Source organism: Thunnus albacares, chromosome 8, assembly GCF_914725855.1.
Source record: "Thunnus albacares chromosome 8, fThuAlb1.1, whole genome shotgun sequence".
Classification (NCBI taxonomy): domain Eukaryota; kingdom Metazoa; phylum Chordata; class Actinopteri; order Scombriformes; family Scombridae; genus Thunnus; species Thunnus albacares.
In genome coordinates this window covers 21,514,100-21,540,663 of record NC_058113.1, presented here as the reverse complement: position 1 = coordinate 21,540,663, position 26,564 = coordinate 21,514,100, and the positions used below count along the sequence as shown (strand labels likewise).

At 38.3% G+C, this 26,564-nt stretch overlaps 2 protein-coding genes across 7 annotated transcripts; both read right to left on the bottom strand.

Moving 5' to 3' along the window:
- Positions 1–3,068: 3,068 nt before the first annotated feature.
- Positions 3,069–13,770, bottom strand: gnl1 (guanine nucleotide binding protein-like 1). Its single transcript, XM_044360118.1, has 12 exons — positions 13,537–13,770; positions 12,145–12,292; positions 11,361–11,497; positions 11,082–11,233; positions 9,083–9,154; positions 7,941–8,133; positions 7,643–7,741; positions 7,321–7,503; positions 6,575–6,753; positions 6,063–6,249; positions 5,508–5,648; positions 3,069–5,387 (listed from the first exon to the last, which is right to left on the bottom strand). Exons 1-12 carry the CDS (start codon positions 13,607–13,609, stop codon positions 5,122–5,124), a joined length of 1,830 nt encoding a protein of 609 aa, XP_044216053.1. The 5' UTR covers positions 13,610–13,770; the 3' UTR covers positions 3,069–5,121.
- Positions 13,771–14,513: 743 nt separating this feature from the next.
- Positions 14,514–24,569, bottom strand: znf384b (zinc finger protein 384 b). 6 transcript variants are annotated; one of them, XM_044360123.1, is made up of 11 exons: positions 24,364–24,554; positions 22,227–22,294; positions 21,475–21,703; positions 20,268–20,381; positions 18,934–19,088; positions 18,755–18,846; positions 17,761–17,985; positions 16,478–16,645; positions 16,284–16,362; positions 16,006–16,164; positions 14,514–15,861 (listed from the first exon to the last, which is right to left on the bottom strand). In XM_044360123.1, exons 2-11 carry the CDS (start codon positions 22,290–22,292, stop codon positions 15,466–15,468), a joined length of 1,683 nt encoding a protein of 560 aa, XP_044216058.1. In that variant the 5' UTR covers positions 22,293–22,294; positions 24,364–24,554; the 3' UTR covers positions 14,514–15,465. The 6 variants fall into 6 exon arrangements, with proteins under 6 accessions (XP_044216058.1, XP_044216054.1, XP_044216059.1 ...); XM_044360119.1 differs by having other exon boundaries at positions 14,514–16,164; positions 24,364–24,569; XM_044360124.1 differs by lacking the exon at positions 17,761–17,985 and having other exon boundaries at positions 24,364–24,518.
- Positions 24,570–26,564: the final 1,995 nt, after the last annotated feature.

The window sequence follows — 26,564 nt, the reverse complement described above, 5'->3', positions numbered from 1 at the left end:
GTTTAGTGGGGAAATCATACAAAAAGTATAATATTTCAGTCTGAAATGTAGTGGAGTAGAAATGCCGTAAAATGGAAACATTCAAGTCAAGTACCTAAAAATTGTACATGAGTAAATGTATTTAGTCACTCTCCACCACTGCTGGTCATGGTGGTTGAAACCAACAAGAGAGGAAGCTGAGGTAGACATCCAATCTGCAGGGCGGAGGTCTCGCCACCCCCCACAGTGCCGCTGGAGCACCAGGACGCTGACTGGGGGGACAACTGTCCGAGCTGTAAATCAGTGTGTGTGTGTGTGTCTGTCTGTCTGTGTGGTCTTTGTATATGAGTTGAAAGTGTGTGACTCTGCTAACATACGGATTTCTGGCACAATCTCACCAATTTACAAGGTGCACAGAGAAGTGAAATCATCTGAGACCAACACCAAAATGCCCTGGTCTCACAATAAAGTTGTTCTTTACTACAAGGGTTTGGACTTCTTCAGACTCTGCTAACATAATAGACATATGAAATCTGTTTGTGAGGAACTGCATACAGGCTGATCTTTGAAACAGTACACCCTCTTAATAGTTTGTGACCTTTTCTAAAGGTGATAAAGGTGATATAGTTTAACCCATACTGCACATACAACACGATTATCGCCACAAATGAGAAGCCTGTGCACAATAAGCTTGGTGCACCTGACTATTAACTGCTGAACCATTAGAAAGCTATCAAATGTTGGCTTTGATAGCCCTCTAGTGACCACAGAGGTGTACCTGCCAGCTGAGATACAGAACTATAATCTTCTATAATGAGACTTGCTGCAGTTTGGCAGTTTCTACATGCTCAACTGAGACATTTGATTTTAGCTTTTGTCTTTTAAGCTTGTAGCTATTGCTGCGCTCCCTCATTCAGAAAGCTTTTTACATCTTCCCATTCACTCTCTGTCTCACCTGTATGTGTGTGTGTGCATATGTGTGTGTGTGTGTGTGTGTGTGTGTGTGTGTGTGTCTGCAGCGCCCAGGGGAGCGTATAAACTAGACTAATGAATTTTTCTGCTCTGCTTATGCCCCGGCTCTCATATGAAACCAATTCATTACTAGCCGGTCTCACCAGTATGTTAGCGGGGGTCACACTGGGAGCAAGAACGGGGCAAATAAGAGAGAGAGAAGGGGGGGTAAGGTCCAAAGAGGGCAAGAGTCCCCACAACAACCTGATTGCATCATGAGAAAGCTTTCCAAGAAGAAGAAGAAGAAGAAAAGAAAATGTTAAATTCAAACCACATGGGCATGACGGCGTGACCGATGCTGGCAGCAAAGACTTTTTACACACCAGAATTTAATTAACAGTTTTGAAATTTATGGTGTCATGCACCAGTAAATCTGGCTGTAATTACTGCCATACAGGTCTGAGGGCCACAGCATAGTTAAGAGCTCAAACTGGGGAAAAGCAGCTCATGGCTCTGAATGCAAATAGGAAACAATTCCAGATGATCCCCCCCCCCCTTCAGAGTTTATCTAGTCAGCAGATAGCATCTCTAAGTATATACAATTTGACACAGAATCCAAATTATGCAAAATGAGGGGATTTCCACACACTTCCAGCCCACTATGTGATGATTGTCATCATACCGTCTCATTGTGACTAATGGGTCACGATAAACATAATGAGATAATAGCTGGAGCCAGATTTACTCTGACAAGAGGATTGAATAGGCGTCAAGGGTATGAATAATTTGAATAAAACACTGTCAATACAATCATCCCACAATGACAGTGAGAAACAGGACTCAAATGGGATATAAATTTCAGGGATATGTTTCAAATTTTTAACAGATGACTATGGAAATCATTTGAGAGAGGTGATAATTTATTCCATGTGCTTCACACTTAATAAAATCAGTGGCACAGTGGACAGTACTTGGACTTGTGTTTTATTGTTTGAGGCACTCTCTTCCTCCCGTGCATATCCTGCTCTATTAAACATTGTCATGTAATACACGCAGTGGAATGAAAATGAAGTTTGGAAGTGCTTTGATAAACTTTATTGTAAAAACAGACTTACAACATATGCGACTGCAGGAACATTTCAAGAGACTGTTGAGTCTTTTCCTTACTCTTCAGGGAGATCAGACGTGTCTTTTGAGAGACAATAAATCACATACAATGCATTCCAAGTATTTTTTATGATGAAATATGGGATTATTCAAGATTATTTTTCTTCAATATGGTTTACATTGGCATTGCAAATGCTAAAATGTTATGAAATATTCATCCATCAACGTGCTCCTCCTCCTACACAGGTTAATATGATGCTGGAGTCTATCCCATAATGCACAAAGCAGGTTAGCATTATGGATATCATCAAAGCTAATAATGCAGTATCTCCATATGCAAATTAGATTAACATGTAATTAAAACAGCCCTATTTACAAATAATTAAACCACGACAACTCAGGCTTGCAAATAACTTGAATTATTCTTTAATGATTTCGTGTTTGAGCACATTTTACTTCATTCCATGCTGTCTGATTCAAATATTATTCATCTGGAAATTACCAATTAAGTAGTTTGGGAGGCCATTAATTAAATCTGAGTGTAATGCAGTTGATCGATAGCATCAGTTACTCTCATAGTTGTAATTATCCGTCTTTGATACTCGTACAAAAGAAAGTCCCCTAACTAATTACAAGTTAAATCATAAAGCAGTAACATATCCATGGGAATAAATTTATATCCGAGTCTATTTGGCATTCAGGCAGTATATCAAGAGTAATTAGTCTGATAAAGCTTATCCAAACATGTCCAAGCTGCCCACTTTGATCACAAGCTTCCTCTAAAGTTTTGTTAAACATTTTAAGGAAAAGCTCATCTGTTCTTGGTTTGATTATATGAATTTGAAAAGAGTGGGAGTTGCTTTAGGCAAACTGTGTGAGAGCCTTTCTTTGTAATGAAGAAGTTATACAGAGATTATTCTTGAAACATACTTCCCTGACAATATAATTATCTAATCATTATGCATTTCCTCACACAGGGTGCAAGCAAATATCTTCAAACATAATACAAAAAACAGGCACGGACACAAAGATGGTTTAGAGGATTATTTTCTTTTATTGCAGAAAGCAGTCCAGTTCAACATGAAGCATACTAGGAATGAATTGAGGAATGCAGCAAATATCCTGAACACACCTCAAGCTTTCACACTCACACTACACTTTCCAGATGCTGTCTGTTTCAATATTTCCAAAAGAAAAAACAAAAAAAACAAAAGCCACATCAACACAACCGCAAGTCTATTGTGTTTTCTAACAGCATGGTAGTGTTGAGCAACTGCTTTACATTGTACCGATGGTAGAAATGACTGCATGTGGCTGCAGTGTGATGTATTACACGGTAACACAGCACTGTGCTGTAGGGTTACCTCAGTGAACACATGAATGAGGCACAACAACAGCACATAATAATAATACAGCACTCAGGATTGTAGTGGGGCCATCACAAAGAAGGAGAGAGAGAGAGAGAGAGACTGGTCAAACAGCGACAATGTCAGTTTTTCTAATTTCAGAAGAAAGTTAGAAAAAAATCTTAGTGTTGACCAACACTGAGGAAAAGTCTGCAGGAGTTGTATAACATTACAAGATCAGACCTTGAAATTGAGTGTTATGTCACAGTTATATTTCATAAAACCAACAGTAGAGCAAAGCTGGAGTCATAAAGTTGTTTATAATGATGGACAGATGGAAGCCGTGATGACCAGTCCCCCTCCTTCTGTGTGGTCAAAGGAACAGTTCCACATTTGGGAAATATGCTTATTCGCTTTCTTGAAGAGATTTAGATGAGAAGATTGATACCACGCTTATGTTCGCCATGAGGTTGTAAAAGGAGCTAATAGTTCTGCTCATAAACCCTCCCTGAAACTACAACATGTCTTTTTTTATACTCTGTTTTTGTGCTGTATAAATAAGCGTGATGTAATGTGTTAATTAGTGACCTTTAGAGGTGCTGGTAAGTGGATTTTGTCAGTTTCCAGTCTTCGTGCTAAGCTAACAAGTTGCTGGCGGTAGCTTCATATTTATTTATCATACAGAAATGAGAGTAATAGCAATATTTTCTTCTCTCTCTTAGCAAAAAAGAAAATAAGCATATTTCCCAAAATGTTGAACCATTCCTTTAACTGATTATTAAGCAGTCTCAGTGGGATCAAACCTACTGTACTGTCATTAGCAAATAAACTTGCTGAATGATTGTAGCCAAATCCTGCACTAAATATTGTAGATCTCGATCAGCATCGAGGGATATTTTGTGTGTAGTAGTTAAAACACTACATGTTTAATTCCTGAAACAGCCTCATCCAGCAATACAAGGATTCAACCCCCACCCCCCCTCGATCCCAATGAAATTTCCTGCTGACTGTGCAGAGACACAGCAAATAATATATCACTCGCAGACACAGTATAATCTAAATCAAACCCAAGTTCAGATAAATGAACCTCTAACACAGCGGTTATACTGTAAAACTGTGTGTGAAATCTTGGTTTTATTTCACATATCCCATCCCACACCCCTTAACCAAAGTTTTGATGTACTCTGGTCTATTAAGAAGATTTAGAGTCATGTTCTTAGATTTCCAGCTGCTCTGAGAGCCAAAAGGCTGCTCCAGTGAATGACATCATATCAACAGTGCATTTGATTTGTTTTATCATCCTTTCCTGAACTTTGGCATCTCAGCTGTGAGGTCACTTATCAATAAAGAGATTGGAAACCAGTTGGTTGATTATTCCAGGTTGAGGGAAGTTACTTCAATAGTCTCTGAGAACAACATGCAAAAAAAACCCAAACCAAAAACATTCCTTGGAGCAATAGAGAAGAACAAGCTTCATGGATGAACAAGCAGAGCAGAGGCACAGCATGGAGTACATGAATATGCTCTGTATATTACCGGGAGAAGGAAACGGGGGTGAGTGAATTAGAATAGATCATGTTAATGTAGAAGGTAATGACATGAGGTGTGTAGAGGCAAGAAAAAAGGAGAAGGAATGCAGATTTAGGAAAAAACAGGAATGAAAAATGTACTGGGCTTGATGGGGAGGATCAGGAAAGAGGAACGACTTATTTCTCCCTGCTCGTTTTTCCCTCTGTCGTTACTCGCACTCATTTTCCCGAAGGACATTGTACATGTTGACAGTGAAGCCGGATGGCTTATCCTCCTTCCGCCTTGGTTTTCCAAACCCCTCATCTTCATCATCTCCATCCTCATCATCATCCGCGTCCCGGTCTCTCTCTTCCTCGGGCTCGGTGCTGGACTCTCCATCCTCCTCATCGTCCCTGTCTCCCATACCTTCCTCCTCTGTCAACCTTCCTTGTAGAGCCATTATTTCTGGTAAGTCTGGGTGGTTTTCCCAATGCTCTGAAGATCATGGACAAACCAAGAATCAAATTAATTCTATCCATCAACCATTTTAACACTTTAAAATTTTAAAAACACTTCAAGGCGAAGGAAAAGTCATATAAGAGCCTCTTCTCTTACCTCTCAGGCAGCTGTAGCCAGGTGGTCTGAGACAGAGACACAATCTGCCATCAATGGCCAACCTCAGGAGGCTGTTTGCTGCACGGTAAACATCATTGCGAGCTGCTTTTGCTGTTTTATAGCCTCTCCTCTCTGCCCAAGCTGAGGAACGCAACACAGGATAGAAAGAGAAGGAAGCTTTAGTATATAAAATCAAATCATAGGATTAGTCATAATTAGAACAGAAGATAATATGACAGAACAATGACACTGGACAATAATAACAGGCCTATCAAGACAAGTTGGCAATTTTAAGATGGATTTATAAATCAAAACCTAAGGAGTAGTTCAGTGTCTTGTTCAGTGTTTTTTGCACATTAACCATCACAGCAACACTAGACAAATGTATCACATGTGATCAGAATGCATCGTACTTTGATTATATCCTCCACAATAACTGTTTACATTCTCTCATTTATTTAATGCCGGTGGAAAGGTCCGTCTTGCTTCATCAAATGAATGCAAGACAGCAAATGAGTCACTACACACTTATGATTGTCTGACCCTTTAGCTTACCCTCACAAACATCCCAGGCAGTCCAGCCGGGCTCTTCAGACCCCTGGCTTCCTTGCTGGGGTTCATTTTCTTGTAAACTGGGATGTTTGAGCTTCAGTGCAGAGAGGAATGGGGTTCTCTCACATAGATAACCGACTGAGCTGTAGGGCTCCTGCAGCTGAGACACTGGGTAGATGCCTGCCACGATCTGGAGAAAATAAAAAGAGGCAAAGATAAAAGATGAGACAAAAAAAACTGAAAAAAATATCAATAATATAAATCAAAGAAAGGCTCAAAAATTTTGAGAATGGGTGAGACAGTATCCAAGAACTGAAAATCTGAGCATCACAAACAACCCTGGGATTCATCAGAAGCCTTTGAAAGATAACAAGTGGGAATGTATAAAATCAATAATCCATCTTCCCAGACGTGTGTGTGTGGTGTTCAACACAGTTAAGTTTCTATTGAGCCTAAACATGCAAGTAAACTCAAAGTCACATCTGCTTTCAGGTACACAAAAGGTGAGCTTGTACCTGTAACTGTTTATTGACACGGGAGGGGAAGACGAGTCCGGGGCAGTCACACAGTTTGACTGTCGGGGTGAGGTAGTAGGTCTGGAAGTATTTGGTGTGGCCTGGGGTTCGAGATACGCTCACCACCTTCCTCCCAACCAGGCTGTTGATGACAGATGACTTACCAACATTTGGAAAACCTGTAAAAAAAAAGATAAGTCTTTTATAAATTGTTTTTAAGTCACTTTGCCGATGCTAACCTGAATCCAGTGTCCCAGTTCAATGTTATTCCTCATGAATGTGAATTCTGAAGCCATTAACTAACGTGTATCTTAAACTGAGAGATAAAGTGTATTTTATTTAATGTGGACATGTTCTCCATGTGTCAAGATATTGGTCTGTTGGTCCACTATAGTTGAGCAAAAATACTTTCTCCTTTTTGATTATCAGATTCAAGTACTGTGGATTATAAACAAATAAGAACATCCAACAAGCCATATAAGGGATCAGATTAAAGTGAAACAGTTTCTATTCCCCAAACAAACTATTAATTTATTCACTTGCTAAATCTTCTGTCCAACGGATTAGAGAAAGGTGCTTGTTACTCTGGAGTAATTATCTGGTGTTACAACCTTTTCAAGTTAAAAACCAGATGAGAAGGACTGCTCTGATTTTCTTCAGAAGAATTTGTTTTGAATTGATTTTTAGAAACTTTCACTTCGTCTTGCTACTGTGCTCAATTACTCTGTGAAAACACAGATGTCTACCTATGCAGCCCAGTGTGAGAACCCCATCTTTGTAGAGCTCCTGGGTGGGGTTGCTCATTTCCATAGCGCTATCACTTTGATGCTCCATCAGCACCGACTCCGCTCCTTCATCTGGCCGCTCCTCATCCAGTTGCTCAGCAACAGCATCTCTGTGAATCTTCTGCTCCCAGCTGGACAGGTCAACTACCAAGAACAAAGTAACATTCACAGGATCAACAGAAATGCACATATGCTAATAGTCATGTGCACTGATTGGAAATATCTGTGTTATTATGATAGCTTTGTTATTAGTGTGCAAGATTAAGAGTAGACACAGTCCCACCTCTCCCTGCCGTGATCTCCTGACAGGACTTCAGGATGTCTGTAGGACCTCCAGCGTGACTCCAGTCAGCCTTCCTCCTCATCCTCTTTTTCTGGAGCACTACAAGCCAGCAGACAAACAGACAGCCAGTTATTCTTATCGAAATGACAGCCGCAGACAGACACACTACAGTTTATTCTGGAGATATTACTGCAATAAGTTCCCTGACTGGCAGGTTTATTTTGATTTCCTTGTCTGTCTTCCTATCATACCAATGTCTCTCGACCTCCTACCCTTCCCCCTCTCTCCCTCTCCTCACCTGTGCTGTAGGGCTGTCCACGGTGGGAGGTGAAGCAGACTATTTGCAGGTGGGGGAACTGAGAGGTCATGTAGTGTTTCCAGGCGATGACCAGTGGGGGAGGACAAAGGTCGACTTTGTTCAACACCAGGATCATCTGCTTCTGGAGATCTCCAGTGATGTAGTGGTATATGGCTGGAGGGAACTGCAGCATCTGGGTGGTTTACATGAGGACACACCTTAATGAGACAGTTAATTATGGCCTATTCAACAAATAAACTCCCTAGATCATAGCATTATTAATAGGAGCAAGACGAGTTGAGCCGTTTTTAACTTTGTGTTAAAACTGGAGGCTCTAAATTAAGGACGTGAATTCACTTCACATAAAGTATATCTGGCATCAAAGTTAGAAATAAAAACTAAGTGTGTCAGAAGCTGATGCCTTATAATTAGAACCAAAGAACTGGGTTTCATTTCAACTTGGCATCAAATCCTTAGTAGCACATCACACTGACTTACCTTGAACATGCAACCATTTTCCTGCACTTTATCCGCAAGATTACAACAATATGTAGAGGATTTAATAAGTAACTTGTGCAAGAAAACAAATCGTGGATGTGAAATACTGCAAGTCAAATTCATCCAACTATAAAATATGATGCTTTAGTTTGTTGTCAAACTGCCTCAAAAGGCCAGAGTAAATGGGCATTTTTAACAAGAATGATAATAGACAGATTTTCCTGTAAACAAAGCCAACATCAAAGTCTGCTTTATGTCTAAAAGTGCAGAGTAAATAAAATTTCAATGTTGCAAAGTAGAAATGACAGATGGGATTATTTTCTTCTTTTCTTTGTTTTTTTTTTTTGCCTCCAAATCGTCATCCATGATATATGTAATAGGTATATACCAATCTTTTGATCTTGTCAATTTCACTTTTATTTAGTCTTGACAAATTTCAGGAGTTTAAATGTTCTCTAAGATCTCTTCTGCTGTGAATAATTACTTCAGGTGACCACATTTCCCAACAAAAGCATCATTTAAAATTTCAAAAAGGCATCATGTACATAAACTGATATATTAACAGGAATGCAGATGGATGTTGGCTGTGTCTCCATCTAGTGGCTTGATCCATCCTGCAGTCTTTTGTTTACAAGATCACCTACCGGGTGCCTGATGTCCACAATGAGCAGGATGACATCTGACATTTCTAACACTCTCCATAGCTGCCTCCATGTCTAAAAGAAAGAAAAAGAAGTGGGGAGTAGGAAATACAGTTTTAATATTGTAAACACAATAAAGTAAAAGTCTATGAATACACAATTGACACTTTGTTAATAACAATTGTAAAGGGATAGGATCAATACAATGCCCTATTGTAATACTATAAAACCATATGCAGTCCCAACAGGCAAGACAACCTTTTCAAGTAGCTTATTCATATACATGTTATTTTTCCATTGTTTTGATCCTCAGCTCCACTTGAAAAGCCATCAACTCTAGATTACCGAGTGTCATTTATTACACCACCAGCTGCTCAAGCCCTGCTACTGCTGTGATGTGCCTCTTGAGCTCAGCCCACGCTTTGAAATTAAATGATTGGCAGGGTTTCAGATTTTAAAGATAATGTTACCATTTTCTGAGCCTAAAAACTGTGCAATAACACAGCATGATAATAAGATGTGACAGTACTTTGTTCTCAATGGAAAATACCAGACAATATACAGGTATGTCATACAGTTCATACTGATCCCTCATGATCCAGCTCTGTCAAAATGAAATATTCAGTTATCCTGGCTAGATAACAGCCTCAAAAGTTATGTCTTTTAAGACGCAAGTGGCAAAGCCAGTCTGCAGGGTAATCATCAGTTTACAAGCTACTCATTAACAAGCAGGATTACTTCATGCTTCATGTTGTCAACAGGTTCAACAGGATTTATAAATACTCACTTTGCACAGAAAAGGTGCTGGTGAATGAGTGGTTACTTGCACCAAATTACCAACTAATTGTTCTCAGAGCTTCTACCACCAAAAACCTGGTTCCCGTTCTGTATAGTGAGGGTCAAAAGCAAGCATGTACACTGAAGAATGGTACTAAATGGACTAATCCTGGTTCAATAGAAAATTTAAGTAGATCATCAAAAAGATAAATGAATAAAAAGGGAGGACAATAGCTAACACGCAAAACTCAAGATTATAACTCAAACCAACACTCTTTGTATTGTGACTCTTGCTGGGTGAAGAATAGAGTGAATTTTGGCACTGGTATGTTATATAGGCCAGACCATAGTAACACATCTGATGGTGATTAGATAATCATGTTCCAACATTAGGGTGAACGTAATTACTACTCAGGCAAATATACAACAGTCCAGCAACCACAGTGATCTTGGCCATTTTTACCACTGTCCAAGTCTCACATCTGGTCATCTGATCTTTTGATTCTGAAAAGTTGCCAAACTCCAGATCTGCCGACCCTGGACAAATTATTTGAATACCACTTTGGCAACCTAGATGTGTCAGACGCAAATCACTGCCTCTTCACACAATGACTTGTTATACATAATTTGCATACATATGCATAATAGTACATTTTTTGCATACAAGCAGCAGTCAAACTGTCAAAGTGGGAAGCACTGATATGAAAATTCTTGATACCATTAGAAGATTGTTTACAAAAATATCTGCAGATGCCAGGACTGTTAGTTGGTCATTTTTGCCTGTTTGTCCATTTTTCTTTCACCTGCCTAAACACAGCTGACCAAGGAACACAATTTCACTTAGGCCACACACTAACCTACCAATACTGCTGCATTTATATAGTTTCTATTGTTAATACGTTCACAATAATCAAACTTTAAGCCAATTTGATTTTTGGAAGTATAATTTTCAGCTAACTCGAAAAGATGATGACAAAGTAGCTGTAAAACCCCAACCAGTCTAAACAGACTATTATATGGCTACGGTGAAATAAATATTTATAAGCTGGTTAATACAACTGTGTAGTTTTTTGCGTAGTTTAGAGGGACAAGTCGTACCAGTGTACTTTGATGTCAAACTGCTAAACAAAATGCGTACAGGTTGGCAAGTCTGCAAACTCCAACACTGGCATTTGATTTTAAATTTTTTTTTTTTTTTAACAAAAAAGCACATCAAGTCACTCACCTCCAGATTGTGCTCAAAGTGGCTAAGAGAGCCAGGTGGGTTTCTGGAGTGTAGGTCATCAAGATACTCTCTGTATGACTTCTCTTCTTTTCTCAACAAGCTCTCTCGCGTCATCTCATAATTCCAGGACGGCCGTCGTGGGAAACCAAGACCTAGCAGTGAGTAATCGAGTTTCAGCGTGTAAAGCAGTGATCCACTCCATTAACCTACTCTGCTCATCCATTTGGCTTATTTTGAGACTGTCATGTGGAAAGGATTAAAAAAAAAACCCAGCCAGACCTTTCTCTGAGGGGTAGATGTCATCGATAGAAGTCTCAAGTTCTTTGTCGGAGACTGGCTGCAGCACCTTCTCCCTGGCAATCTTCTTCCTCTTCTCCACATCTTCTTTACTCTCTTTTTCAAAGTGCAGTCGGAACCTGAAGAGAGGCAGGGGGGGGGGGGGGGGGGGGGGGGTGTTGTCAGGAATACTAGTTTAAGTATTTGCATTTGTAAGACTGTGGGCTGTATATTTTAAAAGTGATCATTTTGAGAACATGTAAATTACTAACATGATCAACTTTTTCTAATTTAAAAATTACATCACACACACAATACATAGCATGGTGTCAAATTAAAATTGAGAACTTTTTTTCTTTTATTATCTGACATATTGCTCCATCAATTATCATTCAGTAGCCACTTTTCTAATTCAAGCATCCTGCTGCTGCTTCAGGAAATAAATTTTATGTTTCTGTGAATGAAAAATGACAAAAGATAAACTACATTTGTTACAAACAAGCTTACAATAAAAAATAGGAATAGTGACAGATCTAAACATTGGTGTTGTATGATAAAAATAATCTTTTCTTCTTATTCTCTTCAAATTTTTCATCTTATAATAATAATATTATCGGTCACAACAAACAGAGCTGTTATCGTTATCTGTCTTGAAATTCCATTATCAGTGCATCTCTAATAGACGCCCAGAACAAAATCTGTATATATCTCAGCATATTTTAAATGTTTCACAAAACCACCTTCTAATCAATCTAATTTATTATAAGTAATAAAACTGACAACTCACCTGTTGGGATCATATCTACCTTCTCTGCCGAAGGGCTGCTGATTTATTCTCCTTATATCTGTGGTCTCGCTGTCTGAGGTATCCGACTGCCGCTCTCCTCCTCGCTCCACACTGGCATTGCGGCTGCTAGGCCCGGAACCTGTGTCACCTGGGAGACAAGGACAAAGGTCAGGGGTCACAGTCAAATACAGTTATTCATCATGCACCAATAAGCTTTCTTGGATTGAATACTGGCATCTACTTTTTCCACTGTTGGCTAATAAGGATATTCTTATGCTTCTAGTCAAGTGTCCTTGAACCTCATCGCCATCAAGGAGGCAGTGTGGCATCTTCACAAGAATAAATGCTTACAATTTTATTGACATGAACCACAAAATATTTTCAATGCAGTACATAACAAAACCATATTTTGATTTGTTCAGACATCTTACTAACTGAATGACAAGCCTACACTGACTCTACACTAATGATTTATACTTAAGAAAAGGTTGTTTGACCTACTTATGCCCGTTCTGGGGGTCACTTTTTACATATAGTATATACACAATTAACTTAAATTAAAAGTCACCGCTGATCTCAGAAAAACCTAAAACAAATGCAGTATGTCTTAGGTGTTGAAAAGGTTTGTGTTGAGAAAAGTATGAGAAGACACTGCTTGATTGGTACATCAGAGACTGGTTGAGACTCACTTAAACTCAGTATGACAATAAATAATTTTCCTGAGAGTTATGGAATGATTAGACACAAAGAGACATAAGGAAATGTTTGAAGTATGCCCTAGAGTCCTTAGTGAGGTCTGCAGTTTTTGAAGTTTGAAAGCATATAAAAAATAATCTTTTAATTCAGTAATTATTCTAATTTCAGTGGCATTTAAGCATGTTTTTGTAATAAAATGACTGGCTATGTCCTGTGCTAGAACTTGCATAAACTGTATATGAAGCACGTGGAAATCTTTTGAGTCAAAATGTCATCACTGTTAGTGCTTCTTTGAAATTGACCTTTAGGTGACAGTACATTACCTCCGGCCTCTGCTAATGTGGCACTATAGCTGGCATTATTAAGAGCTTAAAAATCATACTTAAATTATTTTTTTAACGTTGCTGTGACAAATAGCTAAGCAGGGGCCATTCAGTAACGTTAGGACACTCGTCAAGTTCGACGGCAAGTTATATCACCTTGCTTTATTATTACAGCTAGCTACCACAAAACAACAAACACATTTAACAGGCTGAATGAGTGGTCTGATACTTCACTTGAAAATATCACTTAACACTACATAGATAAACAGTTTGCTGATAAAGTAACGGTTTAGCTGCGGTGCACGAAACGTTAATTAGCTAACTGCTAATGTTAGCATGGCAACGCTAACGGCAAATGTAACATTAACGTTACCTCTCTTTCTCTCCCGTTTGACTTGTAGCTGTTTCTTCTTCTGTTTGTTGCTAAATGGCTTTTTTCGAGGCATACTTAAAAAATAACTGGTAATATATATATATTTATAGCTATGTACTCAATATTGCTGCCTAGCGCTTGTCACAGTTTTTTATTAACGTTATTTACATGGGTGAAGTTTCTCGACTCCTACACTTTTTCAGTGACGCCATATCCAATGCAGACTGCAGAGAATGGCGGACGAAACCATTCTACAGTTTTCACAAACCGAGCGACTTTTTACATCGCTTAAGCTTTTTGTACATGATCATATTAAGAATTAGCTTTACGTCGAGCAAACGGCCTTACTCCAAGTGTCATTATATACATGAACCGAGAAAATATTGGCTAAACTGACAGTAAACTCCCTCCTCTCTAATGGTATAGTCCACTTTTGTAAACACCTCACAAATTCGCACATTCCAGCAGTGCAGACACGCTTCACGAATAAATACACCTACATGCACAGTGACATCATTAGGAAGACCATAATGTTATTTAACTCAGACACCTTGGTTATGCAGTTTTGATTGACAAAAATATAATATATTACAATGAACGTGGAGTTTAACGATAAATCGATGGACATTATATGGATAATAAATTAATCGCATTTTAAGCCAAAAATGCCAAAACTTCATGAGCGGTGGCTTCTCAAATGTAAATATTTGTTGCCTTTTCTGAGTTTTCTATGATGGTGAACTGAATATCTTCAAGCAAATTGTATGTGCCAAATTGTGACAGGCATTTTCGCTATTTTCTGACATTTTATAGCTCGAACAATTGAGATAATAATCTGCAGATTAATTGATAATAAAAACAATCTTTCGTTTTCAGTGCTATGAATGCCCCTTCACAAAGCCACTATGGCACATTTACTTATATAACTAAAATTACTGATTTGGCCACCAAACTGAAACAGAAAAATGCCAGTGAGAAAGATTTCAGAGGGTTTATTGTATCATAAGCAGAAAAAAACACAAATTTCAGATGTGTAAGTATGTCTATAAAGAGGTATTATAAACATTATTATCATCGTGGAAGTATAATAGCAAGAACACATTTGGATAACATTACTTTTAGGACATACACACAAAGCAGTACAATAAGATTACATGAAACATGAACCTGCTCATCACTTTCCTCAAGGTCACATAAAAGGCCTTTGATTGGGTCTAAATATGCTGTTATATGGATTACCACATCCTTTAAACACACAATCATACTCTATAAACTGGTAGTATATATCTATATATACTAGATTGTTATTTTTACCTTCCTGAAAAGGAAATAACCTCGACGTCCCTTTAAACATATAAAAAAAATAATAATTGCAAGTATGTATTTTACAACGTAGTAGCTGTAATAACACTGATGTAAAAACTGAAAGTCTCTGTAAGAAAGTATAAAAATTTACCTTCATGTTAACTACCAGTTTCATCAACAGAGAGACCATAAATTGCTATGACCAAAGCTGTATTTTTAGGGAAGAGCAGGAGGTGATAAAACAACAATAAAGAGACGCACTGTCTCTTTTACTCTCTTCCATAAAACCATCACTGTGATGGACTGGAACATATTTTATTGCAGCCTTTACATGCACTTCCTTCCCAGACAGGACAGCTAAGCAAAACATATCAAACAAGGCAGAAAGAAAAAAAAGTGACAGACCAAGAAAAAAAATAAAATAAAATCATAGTCATCAGTATACTGTGTCACCACATTGTTTGTCCTGTCTGCCTCAAAACATTGTTCAGGCACAGTCATGATTTCCAAAGTTCTTGTATCATCCTAATATTGCTTTTATCCTGTGACTCTCCATCCTCCATTTTATGTTTTTTTGAATTACTCTAACTTCCCTACCCCCCACACTCCCTCCTTTCATCACCTCTAGGAGTTGAGGTGCTCCACTTGAATGGTGGATGCTGACACAGTGAGACAGAGGTCCTTGTGGGAAGTAATATCAGACACAGTGACTGGTTTGTACTGGATGTCACTGGCAGACACTGTCTTATACTGATGCAGGTCAAACGGACAGGAGATGGTTTCTGTCTGCGGGTAGTTGCCCTGGCTCTGTCCCTGCTGTCCTCCACCTGCTTCTCCGCTCCCAGCTCCCCCAGGTCGGCTCGATCCACCATCTGCGCTCTCCAGCCGGCTCTGAGCTCCAGCCTGGCCCTGGGCATGGCTTTGGTTCTGGTTCTGTTGTCCCGGCTGTGCTGCCACGACAGCTGGTGCGGTCAACTGGTCTGGGTTGTGTTTCTCCATGTGTTTCACCAGATACGTCTCCTGCGATGAGGGGAGGATAGGTAGAGGGGAAACAGTGGACACATGACTACACGGTGTAAAGTAGTTGCCAGATGTCTGATGCCAGTGAGGCGATTCATACTGTTGCATGTAGAAATGCTCTTCAGAAATGGACATTTGTCTTACTGAGGTATAAGTGCGGTTGCAGAGACCACACGAGTAGATCCTGGCATGCTTGACCGTGTGTGTGGACATGTGCACCTCCAGGCTTGCTGCATCTATGTATCCTTTATTGCAGTTGGTGCACTTGTAGGGCTTGTCTTTGTTGTGTTGACGTCGGTGGGACTGGGAAAAAAATGGTAATTGAAAAAGAAGGTTTTGCAATACAGGAAGTGTTATGTAGTACTGTTAAAACAATACACATGACATGCATTATGTGAGAAGAGAACTCAAGTCTTTCACACCTGTAAATTGGAGAGTTGCGTAAAGGATTTCTCGCAGCCCGGATGGGTACACTTGTACGGCCGATCTCCGGTATGAATCCTGAGTGAAAACACAAACATATATTGAGCGCACTCCCTCACTTTCGTGACGATCTAACATGACTGCAGAACGACACTGAGGCTGATGAGAAACCCAAGCCTGGTGATTCACTTACCTGTTGTGCTGCTGAAGGTGACTGAGCTGTCTGAAGCACTTTTGGCAGTAGGAGCAGGCGTAAGGTTTCACTCCGGTGTGGATACGGACATGTTGGGCCAGGTAGCTAGAGTTGGCAAATGACTTGGTACAATGGGGACACTTGTGAGGCTTTGACTCTGTGTGGTTCCTGATAAGGGTAGACATGTAAGTGAGAGAGAAAGGGAAACAGGATTGAAAAAAAAAAAAAAAACATGATACTGTGCTTAACACACACTACAAAGTGGAGAGTCTAACCAAAGTCTATTAAAAATCTACAACAATTAAACTGTCTAGTAACCTAGACGGTGTCAGTTGTAATGACAGAATAATAAAGCAGTTGTTTTGACACTGGCATTTTTACTCATATCCATCTGGACCAGCTAAAGGATGTTGTTTGAACAGAAGAGGTTACATTCAAATATATTTACAAATTGTTAAACATAAAAGCTGGAATTTAAATGTTTTATGAATATATCCGTTTAGAACAACAAGCCTCCAGAAATGACAAAATGATTTGAGACAGCAAAAAAAAAACCAAAAAAAAAAACCAAAACAACAAACCATCAGGATGAATGAGTGCAGACAGCAGAAAAGCAGAGCATGGCAGCAAAAAGATTTCTATTGTACATTATTCAATGGAGAAAATGAGGAAAAAGTACTGACAAAGGAAACATATAACAATAAAGGTTTAAATGGTGAAGCACAATGAACCCAAGTCTACCTATAAATCTTAATTTTAACACGTATTTCTAAATGTGTTTATGTGTGTGTCTGTGGAAGAAGCACTGGCAGAGGAAATAACAGAACATGCAAGTCAGAGGAAACATGTCAAGGTATATAAAGCGGAAAAATATGATTCAGCACGCAAGAAAGCAAGAGTTGTGCACACACACAAATGAAAAAGAAAAGGTTAAGTATTTACATTGCATGAATTATTATAACTGAACCCCATGCATTTTAAATGGCCATTCATATTAATGTATAAATTATGGAAAATCTTTTTTTTTTTATGGATTAAGTCCAACTTGCAATTTTGTGCAATCTGAATTTAAATTTTCTGAAAAGGTCACTTCTGGGTGAACTGGTAGCATGCGAGCCAAAATCTATATTGCAATGTAATATGCATCTGCACACCACTCCACTCTCCTCCTCAGGATGAAGAAGACAGGAGTCTGGGTTTCTAAAAAGGGACTTGGCAGGACACGTTAAGAGGACAGGGAATATGGTACGTGGATTGGTAGAGGGAGGGGGGGTCTGCAGTACCGTGTGTGCTGCTGTAAATGACTGAGCTGCCTGAAAGATTTCTGGCAGTAGGAGCAGGTGTAAGGCTTGGCCCCGCTGTGGATGCGGATGTGCTGGGCCAGGTAGCTGGAGTTGGCGAATGACTTGGCGCAGTGAGGACACTTGTGAGGTTTGGCCTCTGTGTGCGACTTGGAGTGGATCTGCATGTCAGACTTACTGAAGAAGGTCGCCGCACACATCCGGCACCTACAGGCGGAGAGACACAGAAATGGGAGGGCGGGATGGAAGAACAAGAAGGAAGAAGGAAGACACGTGTACAGAAAAGGAGATGCAAGAAAACAAGACAAGGTGGGACAGGGCAAAATTAGGAGAAAGTGATGGAAGGAGACAGGAAAATGCAGCAATGACTCACAGAAAGAAGTAAGATGTGATAGAAAATGAAAAGAAAAATGAATAATAAAAGAAATTAATGAAGACAAAGGGGGGGGGTAAAATTAAATGTAAGAGACACGTAAACAGGGAAAGATGTCAAGGGAGAAATCAGTGAAAGCTGAAGGGGAAAGGTACGTAGATACTGTAAAAAGTGAAAGAGCAGGACACAAGAGTGCTTGAGAGATCAAAACTCAAAGAGCATGCTATATATATAAGACAAAGAGGACAGTAGAGGGCAGGTAGCGGTTCATGTCCAGTGTGCGCAGAGGCAGAGAGAGAGTGTCTATGAAGCACACATCGCACACAAGTTTCGATGTATTTGTTTCTCAAATACATAAAGAGAAGCAATCTTTCACCCGTCACTTACAAAGCAGGTATGTTCTGCCACAACATGCAGTGAAGTGTGTTTAGAAGGGCTGTCAGATGCCTAAACTACTTCCAGCAGCTCCTAATGCATCTATAGAAGCTGAAAATTGCAATGCTGATTTCGGCAGGACACAAGAGGAACAGGTGTGCTTGCATTCCACAACTAGAGCAAAGAGAAATGAGGGATGCACGCATGTTTTGTTTTTTCACACTATACCTGTATGTCTTAGTGCTATCTTTCGGTCCATGTTCTTCATCCTCATTTGACAGGTCATATGGGTCTCCGGTATGATGCTGCAAAGATGCCACCTACCAAAAAACAAAAATTTGTCGAAGTTATTTGATTACATATCCATATTGTCTCACATTTCCCTTCCTACATCGATATTTTCTTACCTGGCCACCGGCTGTCAGGTGAGCCAGTATTAGTGTTTCATTTCCTGGTCCACCCACAGGACCGACCCTGGACAGCGTTGTTTTCTTCTTTCTGCCTCGTTTGGAGGGTGCTGGCATCACCACCACATGGGATGTCCCATCGGCTTCTTTTTTGTCTGAGATAAGATCAACAGCGGCAGGTTAAGAGGAGAGGATACTCTTGAATCAAGCAATAACCAAGTGTTTGCTCTGTGGAACAGTTATTAAAGGTTTCTTATGGACGCTATTTTACATTATCTGTCCGGTATATGTTGGTGATATGTTGTAGATACAGTATAGTGACATCAAGCTGAAAATGAATTGTGTTTATTCTTTCAGGGGTAATCTCTAAATCTGGTTTAAACCAATCTGAAAATCTGCAAAAACAATCTTTTAAAATGATTGTAAACCTCTAAATATTGCGTCCTACTAAAAATAAGAAGTACAAGCATACCAATTATGTCATGAGTAAGCTGTGACAGAATTTATTGCAGTAGATGATATTTTTGGTTTTCATTTAGAACCATAATTTACTAACACAGCCTGGGTGAAAACATTATTTGCTGCTCATTCTTGGTTCCTTGGTACCTCCTGAGAACAATCTATGCTTTGAAGAAAAATGATCATGAGGCTTTATATCTTAGAGATACTTAACCAAATCTAATTTTATTTTCTCTTCAGGAACGTTGAGAAAAATCACACTCACAAAACCCCACAGGTCTGATTAAAATTAAATATTACAAAGTTTATTTTATCAGCTCCTGAGTCTTGATTTAAAATACAATTTGTGTTTGGTTCTGCTAATTCTTGTAGCCTCAAAACTTTAGGTCCACAAAAGCAAATATACAAACTCCCAATAAAACCAGTAAGCACTGACATTTGTGAAAATGTGAGCTTCAGTCAGGACACAGTCATTAGTGATGCTATAATGTCACTGATTTCTGAAGGGATATTAGTCAATTATCATATCCTATTATCAACCCAGATGTTTTGTTGCCATTTATATATTAATAATAACATAATGATTATTACTTTTGAGGAACAAAAAAGCTATTTTCACTTACTTTTCTTTGACTGTAAGGTGACTTGCATTCTTATACTAAATAACACAGTGGCTGTGACTCATAGATGCACTAAAGGATCATTTGATAAAGTCAAAATGTATTAAGTTTGTATTGATTATGAATTGTACTGAGAACGTGTGTACTTCAATTAAATATCATTAAATGAAGACCTCTCATTATTATTCTATTAAGGCTCAAGATATGTACATGTTTTTAGAGTCATATACTGTCTATACTGTGTGTGTGTTTTACCTTGAGAATGGAGAGCTGAAACAATCATGGTTGTGGCTGGATGACCAGAGACAAACGACTGAGAGGAAGTGGGAGAGACTAGTGTTCCCTGAGGAGTTGTGATGACCAGACCAGCTGCACAGACAGAGACCAACAGAACACGGAAATTGTTAGACACAAAATGAAAAATAAATCACATTTAACAAAGCAGAGTGCAGGCACTACGAAATACAATAATTCAAAGATCATAAATCAAGAATAAAATTGGAGAGAGAAATCAAGAAGGCATTATAGTTTGAGATGAACAGTATGCTCGGGGTTAAGGAATAATTTTTGGAAACATTTTATGTGTTTTATATGCTAAACCTGGAAGTGTGCTACAAAAAGAGTGTGATAGTACAGCTTTTCCACTCTTCTATTATTTGAAGAAAGCCCTGAAGTTGTAGCATAAATTGATACAAACAGGTGTTCATTTTATCATTCGCTCTACTGGCACTGTACACTCTTAGCTTACAGTGCTGCTTAGAGGCCCTACAGTACGTGACTGCAAAGAAACTAATGACTTTCAGATTGTTCTCATTAACAAGTCATCCGCTAATACACCCATGTTATTTTATGCTTCCTATGGGATCTTAATCCAGCTTCAACTTTGTTTTGGAATCTTATTTTGATCATTAGATATTATATGAGATGCATGGTGCAATAATCATCTAGAAATACTGCCTCGTGGTTTTATGCCTCTGCCAACCAGTCAAATAAAATATGGTCACAATCTCCCCTCCTGTTTCTGAGTTATGGTTGTTGAATAACGGCCAGAAAAGTGTTTTTGCAAAACATTATGATTTCACAGTGAAGTTGACCTTTGGCTTTTTGGATATAAAATGTAATTGCTTCATCATTTTATTCTATTAGACATTTGTGTCAAACTTTGTCATAATTAGCGTATGAATTCCTGAGTTATGGCCAAAAATGTGTTTTGTGAGGTCACAGTGACCTTTGACCACCAATTTCTAATCCATTCATCATTGAGTCTGAGTGAACATTTGTGCCAAATTTGAAGAAATTCCCTCAAGGTTTTCCTGAGATATCGTGTTCATGAGAACGGGACTGACGGACGGACAACCTAAAAATACACCGCCTCTGGTCATGGCTGTTGCTGGAGTGAAGGCATAAAAAACTGTTTTAAACCGAAAGGCCCAGAGGCTTCCCAATCCAGAAACAGACTCACCTGCTGTCATGATGCCTGTGGAGGGGACAGGCAGCACCGTAATGTTCTGGGTGCTGTGCGGAGGGTGGAGGTGTGCTGCGCTACCAGCCTGCCCTCCTCCATCTGTCTTGGCCCCAGGAGTCGGGATGGTAAGCAGAGCCGTTTGGTAGTGGGATGCCGAGGAAGCAGAGAAGGAAACGCTCTTTTCCTGTTGCTCTTTCACTTTGTTCAGGAACATAGCATTTTCAATCTGCGAGTTCACAGGAGATACTGAATCAATATTCAAATCATGATATGTTTATCAAAATTAATGTTATTCACCAGTCCTTGGTAAGAAAATAGTTTTATAATAGTTTCCACTTTTAAAGGTGCAGTGTGTAGAATTTAGTGGCATCTGGTGGAACGGACTTGGTAGAAATGTCATATAATATTCATGTATGTCCAAATATGTTTTAATTAGTGTATAATCCCATGAAACTAAGAATCATTGTTTTTGTTACCTTAGAATGGGGAAAGGGCTGCAACCTCACTGCTAGATGCCACTAAATCCTAAACCGCACCTTAAAACCTACACATACAACATAATTCAGCTATGCATATCTTTAAATTTAATCTTCTTTTGTCACATAAAGTGAAGAAAAGACAGAGATCTGAAGGACTGGTTAGAGTTATTATATTTATAAAATGATGATACTACGGCTACTGAACTACAAGAAGTTTGAAGGATGAGGATTCATAAATCTTCATATTAACCGTGGCTTTTCCAGTCTTACCTGTCCTGGTACAGTGGGGACGGGAGACCAGAAATACGATGAGTTAAAATGAGAATCTTCCATCATTTCTGCAATGACACACATACAGCAACAACTGATTACAGCACAGGCCATGCCAATACTACAAGGGGTCTGCAGTAATAAATACAACATAACAATACTACAAATACATAATCAACAGTGCACAGGCCAAATTATAAGTTTAAGGACCAATCCAACTGAATTTAAAATGTTAACAAAAGAGTCTAATGAGACAGTTGATTTTCAACCTCTGCAATCATAAATACTAGAACAATATCTGACACTCAGTTACCAGTTTAATTAGAAACACCAAGCTACAACAAATCCACCTTCATGAAAGTTACAAAGCTCAGATTTTGTTGAAACTCTTTTAGAAAGGTGTTGGTTCAACTCTATTGGAATTTTGGATGCTGCAGTTTGTGGTGCTGTTCATGTTTATTGCATTATACTGCTTTACATTTAGTCTACCTCCATTGATATAAATGACCCGGGCTTGGGGGCCATTATATCTCTTCTCTGTGCTTTATTTCTGAAATATTACATGTCTCCAGGTTTGCTGTGTGCTAATTTCATTAAACACAAATTCATTTAGCAAAATGCACCTTATATGCAAAATATTGCTGCAATAATGAAGGTCTTAAAATTAGATTTTAACACAGGGCTGCTCTTTAAGACTGTGTCTTAATATCAGGAAATAAAGCAGGGCCCACCTTGAGGCCCTCATGTCAGCTCATATCATGTTTTAATAGTGTATGAAAAACTGATAAAAGAAAGTTTGGTTTTATTCCACAAGCCATTAAACTTGTGAACAGCCGCAGTAAAAGAAACAGTCATTTTAGCTTTTGTATACATTGTTAAATGCATTTACACTTTGAGGTAAATGCATTTAGGCATGTTAATATAATTACCACAAACCAACTGCCACACAGTGACCCTGCGGGTTTTTGAGGGGCGCCTTTGGGTTAAAGCTGTAATGATGTGTTGATTCCTGAATAAGTTGACTGAGAGAAACTATTTTGTTTGATTCATTTTTTTTAGTCAAATATTCCCAATTTCACTCTCTCAAATGTGATGATTTGCTTTTCTCAGTTTCATCTCACTGTGAAATTGACCGTGTTTACTTTGCGGGCGGCTCGTCAGACACCTTGGGCTCTGGAAAATTGTAATGTGCATTTTTAAAAAAATATATTTTCTGACATCTTGTACACCTAATGATTGACTGAGAAAGTAATCAGCAGATTAATCGATAATAGGCTAAAAATAACCATTAGTTGCTGCCATATAGTCTGGTCTGGGACTCTGGGGGGCAGCTGCTCACTTTTTGCCCAGTTGGTAGTCCAGCCGTGTAGGATCCAACTGGCAATGTTCATTTTAATAGTTATATAAATGTAAACTGACTAATGATATGAAAATGTAATAACTTATTGATTACAGAGGCCTATTTGGGACCATTCCCATTAGCCAGACCATCCATAGGGGTCGAACAAAACAATAATAATGATAAAAATTGTGTTTAGCACGTTAGTCTTGACTGTATTCAATTTCTAAACGCATATCATATACTCCTGGGATGTTAATGACACCGATTATGTAATATTACCCTCAACTTTTTATACCTGACTTCAAATGTGAGCTATGGATTTCAGGCTATTGATCACACACAGTGAGTGAACTCAGTTTTTTTATGGTATTTACAGCAGATCCAATTACTTAGCTGTAAGTTTTTCAACAGCCACGTTTTGCTGGTTGGACTACACGACGCTAAATATCGCTAACTTTGATGAAATGACACAAATAAGATCTGTGTAATGTTAGCTGTAGCGCAACACAAGACTCCATTTCGGCTCCTTGCATCTTGTAGTTAATCAGGCCCGACCTGCTAATTAACATACAGTTAGCAGACAGCAGAGTGTGTCTGCAGTGCCCTCCTGCTCGGGAAAAATAACAAGCAAAGGAAAAAAAAACCAAAGGATAAAAAAAAACTGAAGCGAAGAGAAAAAACCAATAGACCATCCTCACAGACTTCCGGCTGTGGAGACTGGTGGAGAGGCGGCAGCAGAGTCATGCAAATGTAGCAACAAATAGCAGCGACTGCATGAAGAAGAGCAGCGTTTACCGGTGCCGACGACTCGGTCTCCCTCCCCGGAACTCCCGTGGGCCGGGACACAGTTTCCAAATCTGTCCAAATTCCTGCAAACCGATGAAGTTTTTTTCCCCCCCTCTTTGCTTTTTTTTTTTTTTTTTTTTTTTTTTAGGCTTTTTTTTTTTTCCCCCTCCGCTGAAGCAGCTGCCTCGTCTGAGCTTCACTTCCTCCGGATAAGGTCGTCAGACAAAAGGAGCTGTGACGTCACTTCCTGCGACGGAAGGGACAGTGAGGTTAACCTTAATACCATCAGAGGTACTACTTTTTTTGTCATATCTCACAGGTGCTTTATGCTATCGTTTCATATTCAAAATTTTTAATATTTTTTGCCAATCAGTTTGTTCCAAATGACCTCACATAATTGTTTTCTGTGTCCGTTTTAATTACAACAACAACAACAATGTATTGGGGTTCCCCAAAAGCACTCAATTCTGCCTATGCAGTTTTAATAGATGGAACTATTTAATGAGTTCATGTTTGCCATGGGTCCTAATTTAAAGTATCACACACTGTCAGGGGTGGGAGGCCTCTGTTAGTCATTTTGTAGGCTTTGTGGAAAGATTGTACTTGAGATAGAAGCTGCAATTTGTATTAAAGAAAAGTATTTATTTTAGTTTTACACAATATACAAATTAACAATAACTTTCCTAAAATAATAAAAATCTGCTTTCTTTCAGATGACATTAATTACATGACAATATATAACTCTATATAAAATAATAATATAATATATTAATATTATATCTAATATCTAATATTACATTAGTTATTACATTAGTTATCAAAAGGAGATCACATAGAATAGCTTAAATGTGTGATTTGGTTAATTATTTGTTACTATGATAATCCAGATGATGGCGCTCTTGAATATCTGATTTCATTATTCTGTATGCAAAGTTTTTTATTCATCATTTTATTAAATCACAAGATTTCACATTTTCTCTTAGAACTAAATTCTCTACTTAAATCACTCTTATATTAGCTTATTAAACAACAAAAAACAATAAGCTATTGAAACATTATAGAACCTTTCCCCTGAAACCTCTGACTGAATGTTTATATTTTGTATATATGTTATTTTATTCTATGTAACTGTCTTTTAATATTTTCATTTTATGTTCTTCATATGTATTTATGTTATTTAAATCTGATTTGTATGTGCTCCTACTGTTAACCTGAATGTTTGTATATTACCTTTTTTTGTTAATTAAAAAAATAGTTTAAAATGTCAATAACAAATGTACTTTCTGAAAGACTCATTTATTCTGTGGTTGTCCTGATAGTATCACATTTTGGAAAAACTTTGAGAATTACACTGTGTAATAAATTTTTACTTGTTTGTTGTTCCTGGATAGTAAGTGTTATTTTCTACTTGCTTATGCCTAAAAAGTTTAGAAAATGGCTCTTATTCCCTCCAGACATTGCTTTTGTGACCTGGATGGTGAAATTTGTTCAGTTTACCTATTTCAAATGGGAAAAGGGTGCAACAATTTGTGTATTTTCATTCACATAAAGTCAGAAAGAACAACATATTTTTGCTCATTCAGACCGAATCTTGAATCTCAAATTATTTACTCACATTACTCATTTGTGTGGTCAACACACATTTTATTCCCTCAGTTTAGTAATTTGTATCCTCAAATTACCAATTAACCTAAAATGCTTTAATTTGTTTTATTGATTCACTCAAATAAATAACTTCATGTTATTGCCTCCATGTCTTCCTCACACCACAAACGGGCCTGCTAGTTGGACCCCTGGGGGCATTTAGATGAGCTCCTGTTGACTCGCTGGTTCCTCCAACTGTCTTTGTTTCCTGTTGACTTTAAATAACATTAAATTGTTGACCAGTTACTCCTCTTCATTCCACACTTTCCCAGTTAACATCTCTTTCCTTTTGCTTTTTAATTGTCTTTATGATGACATGACAGTGTTTTTTTTTTTTTAAATTATGCATAGTTCTCTGTACAACATGCTTATTGTATTTTTATACTTTCATCCATACTTTTCATCATTTTCATGCCTTTACTGATTTATTTTCATTATTATTTTTGTGTATTTGTCATCTGCTTGTAAAGCACTTTTGTCAGCATTTGTTTATTTTTTTAATATGTTCTATGATTAAAATGACTTGAATAGTTCACCTTAAATTTTTCATTGTTTATGGATATAGA

Coding starts and splice junctions, on each gene's coding strand:
- gnl1 (XM_044360118.1), bottom strand. CDS start 13,609: ATGCCTCGAAAAAAGCCATTTAGCAACAAACAGAAGAAGAAACAGCTA. Junction 12,293..13,536: donor CAAACGGGAGAGAAAGAGAG/GTAACGTTAATG, acceptor CTTGTCTCCCAG/GTGACACAGGTTCCGGGCCT. Junction 7,742..7,940: donor TGGACAGCCCTACAGCACAG/GTGAGGAGAGGG, acceptor GCTGGCTTGTAG/TGCTCCAGAAAAAGAGGATG.
- znf384b (XM_044360119.1), bottom strand. CDS start 22,292: ATGATGGAAGATTCTCATTTTAACTCATCGTATTTCTGGTCTCCCGTC. Junction 17,986..18,754: donor GATAGCACTAAGACATACAG/GTATAGTGTGAA, acceptor CTCCGCCTGTAG/GTGCCGGATGTGTGCGGCGA. Junction 16,646..17,760: donor CATTTACAGCAGCACACACG/GTACTGCAGACC, acceptor TACCCTTATCAG/GAACCACACAGAGTCAAAGC.